This window comes from Oryctolagus cuniculus, chromosome 8 (genome assembly GCF_964237555.1).
Source record: "Oryctolagus cuniculus chromosome 8, mOryCun1.1, whole genome shotgun sequence".
In the NCBI taxonomy this organism is placed as follows: Eukaryota; Metazoa; Chordata; class Mammalia; order Lagomorpha; family Leporidae; genus Oryctolagus; species Oryctolagus cuniculus.
Window position 1 is genome coordinate 128041687 of NC_091439.1, and position 15654 is coordinate 128057340.

General features: G+C 37.6%; 1 protein-coding gene across 6 annotated transcripts in view; it reads right to left on the bottom strand.

Moving 5' to 3' along the window:
• Positions 1 to 15654, bottom strand: part of LOC100344368 (SPARC (osteonectin), cwcv and kazal like domains proteoglycan 3) — a 484325-nt gene that overhangs the window by 158995 nt on the left and 309676 nt on the right. For all 6 annotated transcript variants that reach the window (XM_070048215.1, XM_070048217.1, XM_070048219.1 and 3 more), the window contains one exon: positions 9708 to 9831. In XM_070048215.1, coding sequence (XP_069904316.1) covers positions 9708 to 9831 — 124 coding nt within the window. The remainder of the gene's footprint in view (positions 1 to 9707; positions 9832 to 15654) is intronic.

Sequence of the window (15654 nt, forward strand, 5' to 3'; positions counted from 1 at the left end):
AACAAAGTGAAGAAAGATCAGACAGAATTGGAGAAAATATTTGCAAACCACTTATTGAGCAAAAGATTAATATCCAGAATATATCAGCAACTCCAAAACTCGAGCAACAACAAAAAACAATCAATCCAGTTAAAAAATGGGAAAAATGTTTTGTATTAAAAATTAGTAATAAATATACACACAATTAAAATGAAACTCAATATTCTATAATGCCACAAAATGGGAGTAGCATTAGCACATATGTCCTCATCTTCTTACAAAAATAAATTATTCTATCTATAAGTGAATATACCAACTTGATTAATTATTAAATAAATACATTAACTTAGACATGTAATGAGCACATATTAGATATTCAATAAATGCCAGTGTTTTTAAAAATTTCTTTTTTAGGGGCTGGTGCTGTGGTGTAGTGGGTAAAGACTCCACCTGCAGTGCCGGCATGCTATATGGGTGACGGTTCGTGTCCTTGCTGCTCCACTTCTGATCCAGCTCTCTGCTATGGCCTGGGAAAGCAGTAGAAGATGGCCCAAGTCCTTGGGTCCCTGCACCTACGTGGGAGATCCGGAAGAAGCTCCTGGCTCCTGGCTTTGGATCGGCACAGCTCCGGCCATTGTGGCCAATTGGGGAGTGAATCAGCGGATGAAAAACCTTTCTCTCTCTCTTTCTCTCTCTGCCTCTCCTCTCTCTGTGTAACTCTGACTTTCAAATAAATAAATAAATCTTTAAAAAAATCGTCTTTGTCGGTGTGAATTGTGTGCCTTTGACTAAACAAAACACAACTTTTCCAAATATGCCGTAGGTATATCGATGTTGCATACCTGGACAGTTCAGGATGTCTCAGCTGGAATAATTCCCACGCGCACTATAAGACTGGTACCTGACGCAGTTATATTCATACTTGTTGCCCTATTTACCTTGCTGCAATTTAAGTTTTTCAGGAGTTACAAATGACTCCAAAAAATCTTCCCTGTGGCCCCCACGGTTCTCTTTTCTTGGCCAAGTTATGAGTATTTGGTACTGCAAAAGATACAAATAAGGTGAAACCTATGTAACCTATGGATACATCAATCGAGAGCTTGCTGGTGATTTTATTGCACTGCACAGCACCATGGTTCCTTGTTAAAGCATTGCTTCTTACCAGTGGAACGGTTTGTTTATCTAGAGACTGGGTATGACTCTAGGACTAAAGGTTAAATTAGTACCTCCTAAATTAGTGAATATTATCTGATTTTGATCAAATGATTACTTTAGCAGTTACTATTAATGATACTAAAATTTCTATTGTTGCAACTAGTTTGTGTCTAGTACCATTCTCACATTTCTCTTCAATAAACATGTTCTATATATTTTAAGATTTTGGAGAAACCAGTCCCCTTTAAATACAAATTTGTGGACAATTTATAGACTATAAAATATCTTTATTAAAAAGAAGAAAAAATATATTGCTTAAGAAATAAAGTTGATGAAAATTCCACAAGTAAGTATATGAGATGTCCTTCCTTTGCTTACATAGTAACACAAAACATTGACACTGATATTGTATAATCTATTTTATGATGTTGAATACAGAAAAAACCCAATTAACATTGCTTTAAGTTATGTTAAGGGTTTGCATTTTTTTGTACAAAAATCTATAGGTAACTTCTTACCTAACCGTTAAAATGCTGAATACTTACTTAATCCTAAATTGGTATGAAGGCAAGGAAATACATTGAACATTGAACTGGAAGGTCAAGCCAGAACAACAGTTAATGAAATTAAAGTAAAGCCACACAAAGCAATAAATACTTTGCCCCAACCAGGATGATGGTGTAAGTAGAAAATCCTGAAAGAAGCAGAGAGTCAAAGAGGAAGAGAGATCAACAGCCAAAGCCCGATCTACAGGTTCATCTCCCAACTGCTGACAATGGCCGGCCAGGAGCCAGGAACCCAATCCAGGTTTCCCATGTGGGTGGCAGGAGCCCAACCAGTTGAGCATACGCTGAAGCCTTCCAGGGTCTGCACTGGCAGGAAGCTGGAGTTGAGAATGAGCTAGAAATGCAGCCAGGTACTCTGATATGAGACACTGGCATTCCAAGTGGCATCTTAACTGTTTCACCAAATGCCCATCCACACACATTATCTTTTAATTCCATTTTCCCATGAATTTTTGAAAGAATTCCCTACTTAACAAGGAGCAATACAATTTCAGTAACAATTCTGCCACAGAAATTGCACATTGTTTTCATGTTCAGACTTAATTTTCTTAAATCTCTCTTTCCTTTCTGAAACACAAAAATCATACATGGCTATAAATAATTATTTCCCTAACCTTTATGGGTACATTCAAATATACTGATAACAAAATGTTATGTCACAAAACATTAAACTGCTCATTATAATTTTCCATACTTATAAAATGTTATTATGAGGAGAAAATAAATTTAGAATTGAGGAGAAAAAGAGTTAGAATCTAAAATAAATGTTAAATGGGAAGCAGGCCATACAGCAGACAAATGCCCTAAACAGCACCCTGGCCTCAGAATCAGCCCTTAAGGCATTCAGATCTGGCTAAAAAGCCTGTGAGAGCATTTCAGGAATGGAAAGACAAGACACTGTGCCAAAAAATAGCCTACATGAAAGATCTCTGTGAGTGAGATCCCAGTGGAAAGAATGGGCCATCAAAGAAGGAGGTACCTTTCTCTGAAAGGAGGACAGAACTTCCACTTGGCTTATGGCCTTGTCTCAATAATGATGGAGTTTGTGGGCCGGCGCCACGCTCACTAGGCTAATCCTCCGCCTTGCGGGGGCGGAACACTGGATTCTAGTCCCGGTTGGGACACCAGATTCTGTCCGGGTTGCCCCTCTTCCAAGCCAGCTCTCTGCTGTGGCCAGGGAGTGCAGTGGAGGATGGCCCAAGTGCTTGGGCCCTGCACCCCATGGGAAACCAGGATAAGTACCTGGCTCCTGCCATCGGATCAGCGCGGTGCGCTGGCCGTAGTGCGCTAGCTGTGGCGGCCATTGGAGGGTGAATCAATGGCAAAGGAAGACCTTTCTCTCTGTCTCTCTCTCTCACTGTCCACTCTGCCCGTAAAAAAAAAAAAAAAAAAAAAAAAAAAAAGGTGGAGTTTGTGGACCCAAAAGGCTTCCATAGCCTTGGCAGCTCATGACTCATGACAAGAGCCTTGGTTGATCACTGATATCATAAATAAGAGTGTCAATTGTTCAATCAACAACAGGAATTACTGTGCACACTTGCTCCCCATGTAGGACCTCTGTCCTTAATGAGTTGTACTACGAGAATTAACTGCAAAATTTGTCTTCAAACAGTACTTTATACTTTGTGTGTCTGTGTGTGTGTGCAAACTTTTGAAATCTTTACTTAGTATAGAGTTGGACTTTTGTATATAAAGATAATTAAAAATGAATCTTAATGAAGAATGGGATGGGAGAGAGAGTAGGAGGTGGGATGGGAGTGGGGGTGGGAAAGCGGGTATGGGTGTAAGAACTGCTATATTCCAAAAGACGTATCAATGATTTATAATTATTAAATAAAAGCTTTCTAAAAATTAAAAATTAAATAAAATAAACTAAAATGTTAAAATTCATTTTCCAGAAAGAATTTAAGAATTATAATTCATTGATTATTCTAATTCTGCATATTGAACTGATATAAATCATATTTCACCCATTACTTGCTAATGATTTTTAACTTAAACATGTAATATTTACATAAGAAGAGACTATTAATTAGTTTCTACTGAATGAACAATTTTTGATTGACAAAAACAAAATATACAGGAAGTTTTCCATCAACAGATCTCCAAAGAAACAGCTGAGCCATGCGTGACTCCAAACTGTTTCATTTCTGTCTGATACATTTTATGCTTATTCCCAAATCATTTTGTTGGTTCCTAAAACATGTTCAAGTCAATTCTATCATATTCGCATAACTGAATTAAATGCAATTTAATATACTTACATATAACTGCAAACTAGAGGATTGGATTTCTCTGAGAACAAAGTCAAATGTCTCAGATTTTAAATGTTTGAGAGACAATTCTACAACATTGGGGAACTTTTAAAAATTAAATAACATTCAACCATTAAGCCAGCTTTGCAAATGTTTCTTAGCTTTTTGTTCCATTTTAATGGAAAACTGAGGAAGTCACATCTTTCCTTAGTAAATGAGGACATGGATTCTGGATTATTAAGCATCAAAACATGCCTCCGAGAATAAGCATAGGGAGTGTTGGAAACCATATAATGAAGGAGAGGAAAGGTTTTCTGACAAACAGAACTCCTCTGAAATACAGAGGAAATCATGCAGAACATGATGTGACAGGGACTTAGTACCCCAGATGTCCTGATGAGATCCTTTTAAATCTGAGATTTTTATGATAAAATTAACTCACACTATTTCCTTTCATGTTCAGTGCTTTAATAAGAGCTTATCCTAGTAAATGATCACAAAAATGTCCTAAGGTTGTAATCTTGTACAAGTTGGCATATTTACACCACAACTCAAACCTGTCTAAATGAAAAGCCAGTTCAAATACAATGTGTATCTATTTTTGACAATTTCCCTTCTAACCTAAAGTTATCTTAGTTCAAAATATTCAGAAGAAGGATGACGGAACAACTAAATGCTAAATTCTTATAAATACAACATATCAAACTCTACCATCTACCTTTCAAAATTTGCATAATGTGCTTCTAGTAACTATTATGAGAAAATAACAACAGACTTCAAATATGGAAAAAAATAAATGACATAACAGTAGAGTACTGAAACTTAACATGTAACTTTCCCAAGCTGCAACAAAAATAAATACTTCCAATGTAATGTTAATGTTATTGTTCTATCTTATATGCATAATGGTTCTTCAAGAAGCTTATCAAAAATGAAGTTAAAAATAAATTCATTTTGGTGCAAACGTTTTGGAATTTATGCACAGCTTCTTCATTATATGCATTTCCATGAAATTTTTGCAGACCTTTGGTATACAAATATATGCATATGTACATATGTATACACAAAGGATCAGTATGCATAGTTTATGCAAATATGTATATGAAATAAACACCATGCTTCAGAATCCAAAGGCAACAATTGGACAGAATGCCACTGTAGTTCTCAAGCATGGTAACACATACAAGTATACAAGTCACTCAGGAAGCGTTTACAATTCAGATGCAGGGGCTCCATTCCAAGCCGGCTGAAGCAGCTGCTGTGCACTTGGAGCTGGAACTCTGGTAGCAAATGAACCAGCTTTCTCTTTGCTTCCCCTCAATGCACACATGACTTTACAAACAAAGCTGTTTTTTTTAGGAATTCACCATTATTTAGTCCAACTGCCAAGCATTGCACGCGTAAATATGATAGAAAAGAGTTCAAAATTACCCACTATTATCCTCAGGGAATTTCTATTATGGATCTCCTTCTCAGTTGTAAACGTTAATATTATTTATTGACTCATGCTCACAGTCAGTGTAATATGCAATTTACATGAGACAGTGACAGGCATATCCACCGTCTAACCCAGATGCTCTACTGGAGAACAATTCCTAGTTCTACTGAAGCTTGACAATGCAATCAAAATAATCTTTGCCTGAAGTAAAGAAACAAAGACCTTCATCTTTTGTGTCAATTTCAGGAATGATTACTTCTCAAATAACCTTGAACAGACTTATATTTTGATTTCTCTGGCACTGCTGAATTTGAAAGAATTCAGAAAACATTGGTTCTGACACAAAGAAAGATTAAGTAGGGTTCTAAAAAATCAATCATTTTTCTTGACAGAAAAATAGAAGACGATACCACAAAAGACTTACGAAAATCAAAAATGTTCCAACTTTTTTCAAACCAACATGTGTTTTTCTTTACTTATTTATCTCTTTTCATATATGCAGTTTTTTTTTTTTTTTTTTTTTTTTTTGACAGGCAGAGTGGACAGTGAGAGAGAGAGACAGAGAGAAAGGTCTTCCTTTGCCATTGGTTCACCCTCCAATGGCCGCTGCGGTTGGCGCACCGCACTGATCCGATGGCAGGAGCCAGGTGCTTCTCCTGGTCTCCCATGGAGTGCAGGGCCCAAGCACCTGGGCCATCCTCCACTGCACTCCCTGGCCACAGCAGAGAGCTGGCTGGAAGAGGGGCAACCGGGACAGAATCTGGTGCCCCGACAGGGACTAGAACCCAGTGTGCCGGCGCCGCAGGCGGAGGATTAGCCTGTTGAGCCGCGGCGCCGGCCCATATATGCAGTTTTTAAATCCTCTGCTGAGGATTTCTCGAGAAGCTGACCAGCTCCAGAGCCTGAGCACCAATAAAATAACTAAGCAAAGTCGATTATACTGTGCAACAAGGTATAGCTTCCTAAATCATATCCTAGTTCTGGCTTTTGACAAAAGCCTTTCCTTGCAATCTTTCTCATAAGTCTCTCTCATACCCCATTGCCCAGCCCCTACACCAGATACAGTTGTAATGACCTCGCCTGCAAATGAGTTAGAGATATTTGTTTGACAGAAGCCAGAGAGATAACCAACAAAAGAGAGACAGCCCCCACTTGCTGATTCACTATTCAAATGGCAGCAAAGGCTGGATGGCCGAGACAGGAGCCAGGAACTCAACCTGGGGCTCCCATTGTGGGTGTCAAGAAACCAACTACTTAAGCAATCACTATGTCTCCTACTAGTTGGAAGCTGGAGTCAGGAACTGGAGATGAGAATTGAAATCAATTACTCAGATGTGGACATGAGTGTCCTTACCCTTACCCCATAAACTTTCTCTTTAATTCCATTTTTTTCTATAAGCTGTATGAAGCATCCCGAGACAGTTCAACATCATGGCTGTCAGTACAAACGTTTCAAATTTGAATGGGAGGTTCAGAGTGGGAGGGTCAAGAAGTTAAATTAGAATCAAAAGAAATGAAAATAGTGGTCTGTGAGTGCTAGAGTTCCATATCCACTTGAATTATGAACTTTTTATGCCTTTCTGTGTAAACAATGCATCTATTGGAAGTGATACTTGTGCATATAAATATTAAAATAATTTAAATATCGATTGCTTCAAAGATTGGTCTACAATACCATAGGATCTGTAAGCTCCATGGACAAAAGGACTCCATGGGAATGAAGCTACCCACGGATCAACCTTCTGTGTGTGTGTGTGTGTGTCTAATTTTTATTAATATAAAAAGAACAGATTTCATGTGTTTCATAAGTACAGTTCTAAGAAGATAACCATACTTTCTCTCTCCCCCTCTCCTCCCCTCAATCCTCCTCCTTCTTTCCTTCCTTTTGTTTCTTTAATTTCTGCAGACATCTATATCTATCCACTCTATAATCCACTCTATAATCCACTCTATAATCTCAAGCTCAATTCACCACTAAGGAAAATTTTCCACTAGCAAAACAGTAAGAAGATCCTAGTTCCACAGGAGTATAAACAAGGGCTAAAAACAACAATCATATCACAAGATGTCTGTTTCATTCCTATAGATTTTTTTGGTATACTATATTAACTGTCATATATTAGAGAAAACATGGTATTTGTCTTTTTGGGACTGGCTTATTTCACTAAGCATAACCATTTCCAGCCACAATCATTTTATTGCTAAAAACAGGATTTCATCCTTTTTTTAACAGCTGAATAGTATTCTAAAGTTCATACATTCCACATTTTCTTTGTCTAGTTATCACAGTTGATGGGCATCTGGATTGATTCCACATCTTTGCTATTGTAAATGGAGCTGCAATGAACATTGGAGTACAGATACCTCTTTCATATGCTGATTTCATTTTGTTGGGGTAAATTTCCAAGAGTGGAATGGGTGGGGAAAAAGATACCCTAATACAGTGTTGATGGGAATGTAAGCTAGTACAACCTTCATGGAAGGCAGTGTGGAGATTCTTCAGAAATCTGAAAATACATCCACATATGGATTAATCCTCTTAAGGTCAGAGTGCTTTGTCAAGGTTGGTAGCAGGCTAATTATATTTCCTAATTACTTAGTAACTTCAAAACTATCAAACACCACCTTACATGTAGTCATGAGCAAACAGAAATCACTTTTGATTTTTCTCTTTAGATATGGAACTAAATTGGAAAAGAAGGAGTCATCTACTTTCCATGGCCATTCTACAAAGAACTCCAAATAAGTATCTGATAGATTATTGTTGTCACTCTCTGGGGACAATGACAGTTTGAGTACAAACGTACCAGTACTTTTGACAGGCACCTTGCTAATGTTGGTAAAGATGTGAGTGAATCTCAGCTGGTTGCCAGAAACAGTTCCGAACACATCACTGACTCAACTTGCTCAACGATTAACGTTCATTAGGTAAAATCAGGGTTATAATTTGCTTCCAGTGCGGCTATTTCTACCTACCCATTTGAATATTGCAATCTGTACCTTTCACTAGCACTTAAAATGATTTCGACTTTATAAGGATTATGTGAGACAGCTACACTCTCATTCATACTTACAACATGAATTTTCTATGCTTGCAAAGCTGAGGTCTTTGACCACAGTAAATTCACTAAAATAGAGGCCATGTTGAGGGACCCCAACATTCCTCCTCCTCTCCTGGCCATAATTCCACTTCTGTACACACCTGAAAACTTCAGAAGATGCAGAACTGCTGTACTGAGGTTACCCAGTACGTGGCACTCAAGTGTTACGCACATGTATAGCTCTATTGAGTAAATTAATCTATTTTTACCATCACAGTGCTGTTCTCAGGTTTGTAAGTATAAAATAAAAGTGGAAGTTAAAGAGAAATATTTATCTGGACAACCTACGATTTATAAGTAGGTAGCCACAAAACCAAAATGTTCTGAAATTCATACCTTTTTGGAATTAATCTATGGTATGCACAGTCAGGTACAAACTGGGGTGTGATTAACATCCAGAACTCAAGTGTACCATTGACTTTATATATTCAAATATTCCCTACAGAAATGTTAACATGTTTAATTTTAAGATAAGACTCCACTGTGGACACTGTGTCCTATGATGTATTACCTTTCTAAAATATATACTTAAAAATCTAAATGTGCGAGTGTACTCTGCTTTGTTGATTTCAAATTAATAGGCTGTGAGTCTATACGCCTTACTGTCACACAATCAAAGAAAACTTTTCCTTGTCTTATTCAGGAAACGTTTTTCAAAGCTTCCCAATATTTTAACACAGGGCGACTAATAGGGAGGCAGAAAAACACAGACAAGAGATCAGTGCATTGAATCAGAGATGATATCAGATCTGGACTCATGGTCAATTAAATAAGTGAAACTTGTCAAATTGCTATAGTATTCCTGTCCTGTTTATTTGTCTGCTAAAATGGCTTTTTGGACACTTAAATGAGTTACTGCAGGAGATAAAACACGAGATTTAAAAAGTCATCAAGCTGACAGATCATGATAGATATTAATGTGATTATTCGTGTCATTTTTCCAGCATGATAACAATTCTGACCTCTCTCATCATAGCAACAAAGCAAATGTTGGCTTTGCTGTTTGTGAATTCAGAGTGCTTGGAGCTTTAGAATTTCAAATTCAGATACTGGAGAAACAAATTTATATTGAATAATATTCCAAACCAGGGAGATTACCTGTAATAGTTTAAAAGTTAAATTCTTCAGATGACCACATTGGATACTGGTCCTCACCACTTACTAATATGTAAGAATGACTTGATTCTTAGTAAACGACTGTAGTTGTCTTTACCTGTGAAGAGTAGGTGTGACCATCTGAGCCGCAAACAGGGTTGGTATAAACCACTGGACACTGCTTGCAAGAGGATGATACAGGGCCTCTCCATTGCTTATGGCCTATTCCCGCTTCTTTCATACTGTTGAAAAATAAAATATGAGTGTTCAGTGCATTTCATTTTTAGAAGTCACACTTATGTTAGCATTATTTCTTGTCTCTGTTGTCATTCTAATTCTTGAATATTAAAGTAGCATCAGTAAACCATATTCCGATTTCAGCATGTTAATCCATCCAGTGCTCTCAATTAGGATCATTGGTTTCATGTCTCAAAGTTTTCCTCGAATAAAGCTAGAACAATACCTTAAGTATATTCTTCCTATCACATGTAAGCTACAGCTGTGTTTTCCATGTGGCTTATTTTATTATATAGCTGTGAGCTGTGTTTTTATAGCGCCAGAAACAGAAGCAACACCTGTTGAAATATGAAGGACTCATTCACACATCTGGAACTCCTTAAAAGTTTACCTTGTGTTCCTTTAAAGACAATATTAACAAAAAACACACCTAAATTCCCTTTGTGCCTAAAAGTGTAAGTACTAACTTAGAGAGAGAACAGTAATAAAGGGCTATAATTTTCTAGAACATACCAGCATCTAGAGAGACAAAATTAGAAGATTTCATGACAGCAAATCCCTCTTTATTGTGTAGAAGTCTCTCAAAATGGACCCAGCAGGCTTTGATCCAGATGATTTGGGAAAACCCACTTGTTTCTGTTACCTACTTAGAAATGTGTTTCCCCACGTTGATCAGACTGCTTCATTCCTATGCCTATTTGTGTCAACAATTTGGGTAGGGAAGGGGTTAAAAACAAGGAAGGACGAACTAAGGTATCCATTTAATATTTAGAAGTCCTCTAGAAAACCAACACTCGTTCTTTAGTCTTGTTTATATAGAAAATAATTTGGTATCTATGCCAGAATGAGAATAATATGTTTCCTATTAAGTTTTATATGTTTTCATGAGCAAATCAAACATACAAAAGGACTAAAAAGCATGGCAAGACATGGGTTTCTCTCTCTCTGCCCCCCTCTCCCACTCCTCCTGTCTTTTTCTCTCCACCTCTCAAGTTAGCAATTAAAAATAATGTTGGTGTGTTATTAGAATATCCTGAAGTTGAAATTAGCTCTTTTAAACTGAAATTAAAAGGTACTTATGAGATAGGATTCGAGGTAAAACAAATTGATTTTTGTTACCTTCAATGTTAACTTGTTGAACACTAAATAAATTGCTCAGATTCCTAAAATACATCCATAAAAATGTTTTTTTGTTTAGTTTTAATCCTGATAAGGATGTGTTGAAGTGAAATACAATTATCAACTTTATAATATTTTACATATTTATTTCATCACTTTAGGAATTAATGCCAAACTATACCATTTCCTAAACATTGAATATAGAACTTTAGATGACAAAAAGTGAACAGGAATTCTTGCTTAAATAAATATTATCCATACCATAACATATGGAGAATAGTGAATCATACACTTTTTACCATAAAATCCAAAAGGAAGCACTTAATATTTTGTCATTGTAAGACAATCTTTAAAGAACAGATTGTACAATTTTCAAAATGGTTGGGAAAGTTTGCATCTAAATTTTTTTTTTTTGACAGGCAGAGTGGACAGTGAGAGAGGGAGACAGAGAGAAAGGTCTTCCTTTTTCCGTTGGTTCACCCTCCAATGGCCGCTGCGGCCAGCGTGCTGATCCGAAGCCAGGAGCCAGGTGCTTCTCCTGGTCTCCCATGGGGTGCAGGGCCCAAGCACTTGGGCCATCCTCCACTGCCTTCCCGGGCCACAGCAGAGAGCAGGACTGGAAGAGGAGCAACCGGGACAGAATCTGGCGCCCCGACTGGGACTAGAACCCGGTGTGCCAGCGCTGCAGGCGGAGGATTAGCCTAGTGAGCCGTAGCACTGGCCTGGGTCTAAATTTTAAATCTGAAATTCTAAGTTTGTAAGATTTATGTATCTTAAATTATCTCAGATTGATGTGATTTATTCATTAAAAACTAATCATTTATTTCATCTTTTGTAGAAAGTCAAACTATATTTTAACATATACAGAGCCATAAGAAATGCAGTTTTAGGGGCCGGTGCTGTGGTGCAGCGGGTTAACGCCCTGTCCTGAAGCGCTAGCATTGCATATGGGCACGGTTCTAGTCCCAGCTGCTCCTCTTCTGATCCAGCTCTCTTCCATGGCCTGGGATAGCAGTAGAAGATGGCCCAAGTCCTTGGATCCCTGCACCCATGTGAGAGACCTGGAAGAAGCTCCTGGGTCTTGGCTTCGGATCAGTGCAGCTCCAGCAGTTGCAGTCAGTTGGGGAGTGAACCATCGGATGGAAGACCTCTCTCTCCCTTCCTCTCCTCTCTCTGTGTATAATTCAGACTTTCAAATAAATAAATAAATCTTTTTTAAAAATGCAGTTTTGGGAGTAGGCATTTATCAGAGTGGCTAAGACACTACATCCCATATCCAAGGGCCTGGGTTCAAGTCCTAGCTCCACTTTGAACAACAGTGTCCTGCCATTGTAGACACTAGAAACAGCACAGAAAGCTCAACTGGTTGGTTCTCTACCTCCATGTGGATGACCCAGATTGAATTCCTGGCTCCTAGCTACCACCTGGCTCAGCCTCCCATTTGAGAAGCTACCCAGTGAATGGAAGATCTCTCCCCGCCTCCTTCCCACTTTTCTGCTCTCTTCCTTCCAAATAAAATGAAGACAAAAACTTTTAAAAATGCAGTTTTCTAGGTATATATTAATGTTAGAATATGCAAAAATAAAAATAAATTATAAAAATCTTACTTTAAATTAAAAATACTATAAACACAAATAATCTCACAATGTACTGGTAAGCACCAATGGAGATACACACATGAGACATACATGTCTCTTTGTTTCAAAAAGGAAAACATCTATAATTGAGAAAATAAGGTTTCAATGTGTAAACAAACTAATAAAGTAACACACCAAACATCTGGCAAATCAACTACATCATTAACAAGAGCTTTCCTGTTCTGAGCAACTGATCCATTCTAATAACAGTAGTTCAGTAAAGCTTGGAGAACAAGGCAGCCATGTGCACACTTGTAAACTACATATTTGGTGCATCTAACATTGGAAATAGCTTTACCTGCCTAATGGTGTGTGGTATCTCTGGTTACTGTGGGTGACACTTTTGCATATCCAGTGTCCTGTTATCAAAAGGTATCAAATGGCTCAGAATTTGTTTTATTTGCTATTTAGAAATGCTCCAGCAGAATTAGGGTTCTTCATAGTTTTGTCTATTAAGAAGCTTATTTTTTCCTTGGGAAATTTAGTAGACTAGATGAGGCTAGAACGGGACATTTCTAAGACTTAATTCGATGGCCATGTATTGAATGGAACATGGAAGCATATGTAATGGCATACCAGTGGAATGCATGCTGCGCTGTTTGGCTTTCAATCATATTGGAAAGAAATGCATTTTGATGGGGGAGATGAAGTTGTGGCAGTCACTGCACAGGCCAAGATGGGCAGCGAATCTTCTCAAGGGAAGACGACATTGGCTCAGGCTGTCAGAATGGCTGCCTGGCCACTGCCGTGGAGCAGTGACAGGTAAGAAACTGAATCTGGCCAGAGTGGTAATGGGCTTATTATTGTGCTATCCCTGGAGTGAAAGTGATTTCTAATCTGTGTGGGTAAATCTCATGCTAATATACCACAGGACATTAATATGTTGTTAACTTATTTTGAATTATTATCAAATCGGGTGATATAATTTGCTCACATTAATGAAATACAAAAATCAAGATGACTTAAAAACTCTGAATGCATTTAGAAATTATTCTTGCAATGAAAATGTGCTGAAATAAATGTACACCTTTAGCAGAACTACTTTTAAAAAAAACTTTAATTTTAAAATTTGAATTAAAAATTTATATGCTTTGAAATGGCAACCTGTACTTGGCCATATCCTTTCCTTTAAATGGTAAAATACTGTATTTTTGAAGCAGAAAAATGAAATGTGTTATAATAATATTTTATGAAGTCATTCTTTTCCCTCAGAATCTTCCATTTAAAGATTCTATCATACAAGGCACTAAGTAAGTTGGTTTCACAGCAATCCAAACGTTTCTGAAGTTGGAGAAATTAAGCTGATGTAAGGAAATGTGCGCACTGCTGATGTGTTCATTCACATGAAGTTCTGGGGCAGCTGAGTTCACCTGAACTACCAACTCGTGTGTCTGACCTGCCTTCTGCACCGGCTTCTTCATACCTGAGACTTCAGCGTATGCCCCAGCTTCAAGGGGATATGAAAATTCAACCTCTTTCTCTTCTTTTTCTAGTAACTATGATGTTAATTAGTGCTACATCTGTTTATTCAATTAAGGTCTACTTAATTTTCTGTTCAGTTAATGATGTTGCACATTTTACAATATAATTTGAACAAAATTCGCATGTTTGGGGATTTAATTTGACTTTGGAAAGAGGATAAATGATGTTACCAAAATGATTAACAGGGGAAAAAAAATCTCATTCAACTTGATTTAAGTTTCACTTGTACCCATGTCATTAATCAGTCTTGGAAAGTCAGTAACTTTCCTAGGTCTGGCTTCTTCACTTGTACAAGAAAAACTTCATCACTTCATCATGATGGATCATTTGATTGTGAACAATCTGATACTACAAATCTCTATAAAATTACTTATGTGGAGAAATGTAAAAAAAAATGGAAACACACAGTAATATGGGCCACATGTTATAATTTTAGAGTTTAAGTTAGTGCTAGCGAGTCACACAAACATAAAAGTATCAGGTGCAGGATGAGGTTGAATGGGGTAAAAGATTAGTAGGAACGCTGAGGTTGCAATCGTTTGCTCTCTCCAGGTAGCACGCAGCAGACATGGAGAAAGTTCCATCATGTGACAACTAGTGAAAGAGGGAAGACAGAACATGAGAATGTTCTAACAGGCATCACTTCCGTGAAAGTATACTGAAGAAACAAATAACACTGCACTACAATGCTAAGGAATATTGCCAAGAAATCATAAGGAGAGAAGCCAGAGCTGTGGCACAGCGGGTCTGGCTGCTGCTTGCAATGCAGTCATCCCTTATCAGAGCTCGGGTTCTAGTCTCGCTGCTATGCTCCTGATCCAGCTCTCTGCTAACGCATCTGCGAAGATGGCCAGAAGTGCTTTAGGCCCTGCCACCCATGTGGGGGACCCGGATGGAGTTCCAGGCTCCTGTCTTTAGCCTGGCTCAGTCCTGGCCACTGTGCCCATTTGGAGAGTGAACTAGCAGAGGGAAGGTTCTCCCCCCGCCCTCGCCCCCTCCCTCCCTCCTTCCTTTCTCTTTCTCTGTCATTCTGCAGGTGCTCATTATGCTACAACACCCATCCCTTAGCTCCCTACATTTAACATAATTAGAAAATTACTTATTTTTTTTCAGTGATAAATGTTCATAAGCAAAGTAAACTTCTAAGAGTAAACTGTATTATTACTTTAACCTCAAGTAACTTTACAGTATCAGCACAAACAAAGTATGAACTAAGATTCGTGTTCAACAAAAGTATGTGATTCTTAAAGATCAACGAGACTCTACATTTGGAAAAATACATTCATATTTTTAGAACAAAAGTGACAGATGTGTAACTTTAAAAGGAAAAATATTCTACCTAAAAGAAAATGATTCACAATGCAACATTTCCTCAAAAGATGAGAAAATATTCTGTTTGAATATTTAGAATATATTTTGTATGTCAAAATACATGTTTGTTATAAAAGGTTCATTTTGGGATTTTTTTGTTTTATGTATTTGGTGCTATAATACTGGGTGTGTTATATATTTAAAATTGTTATTTCCTCTTGTTAAATTGAACCTTTTATCATTACATGAAGACCCTCCAAGCCTCTCTTGACTGCTTTT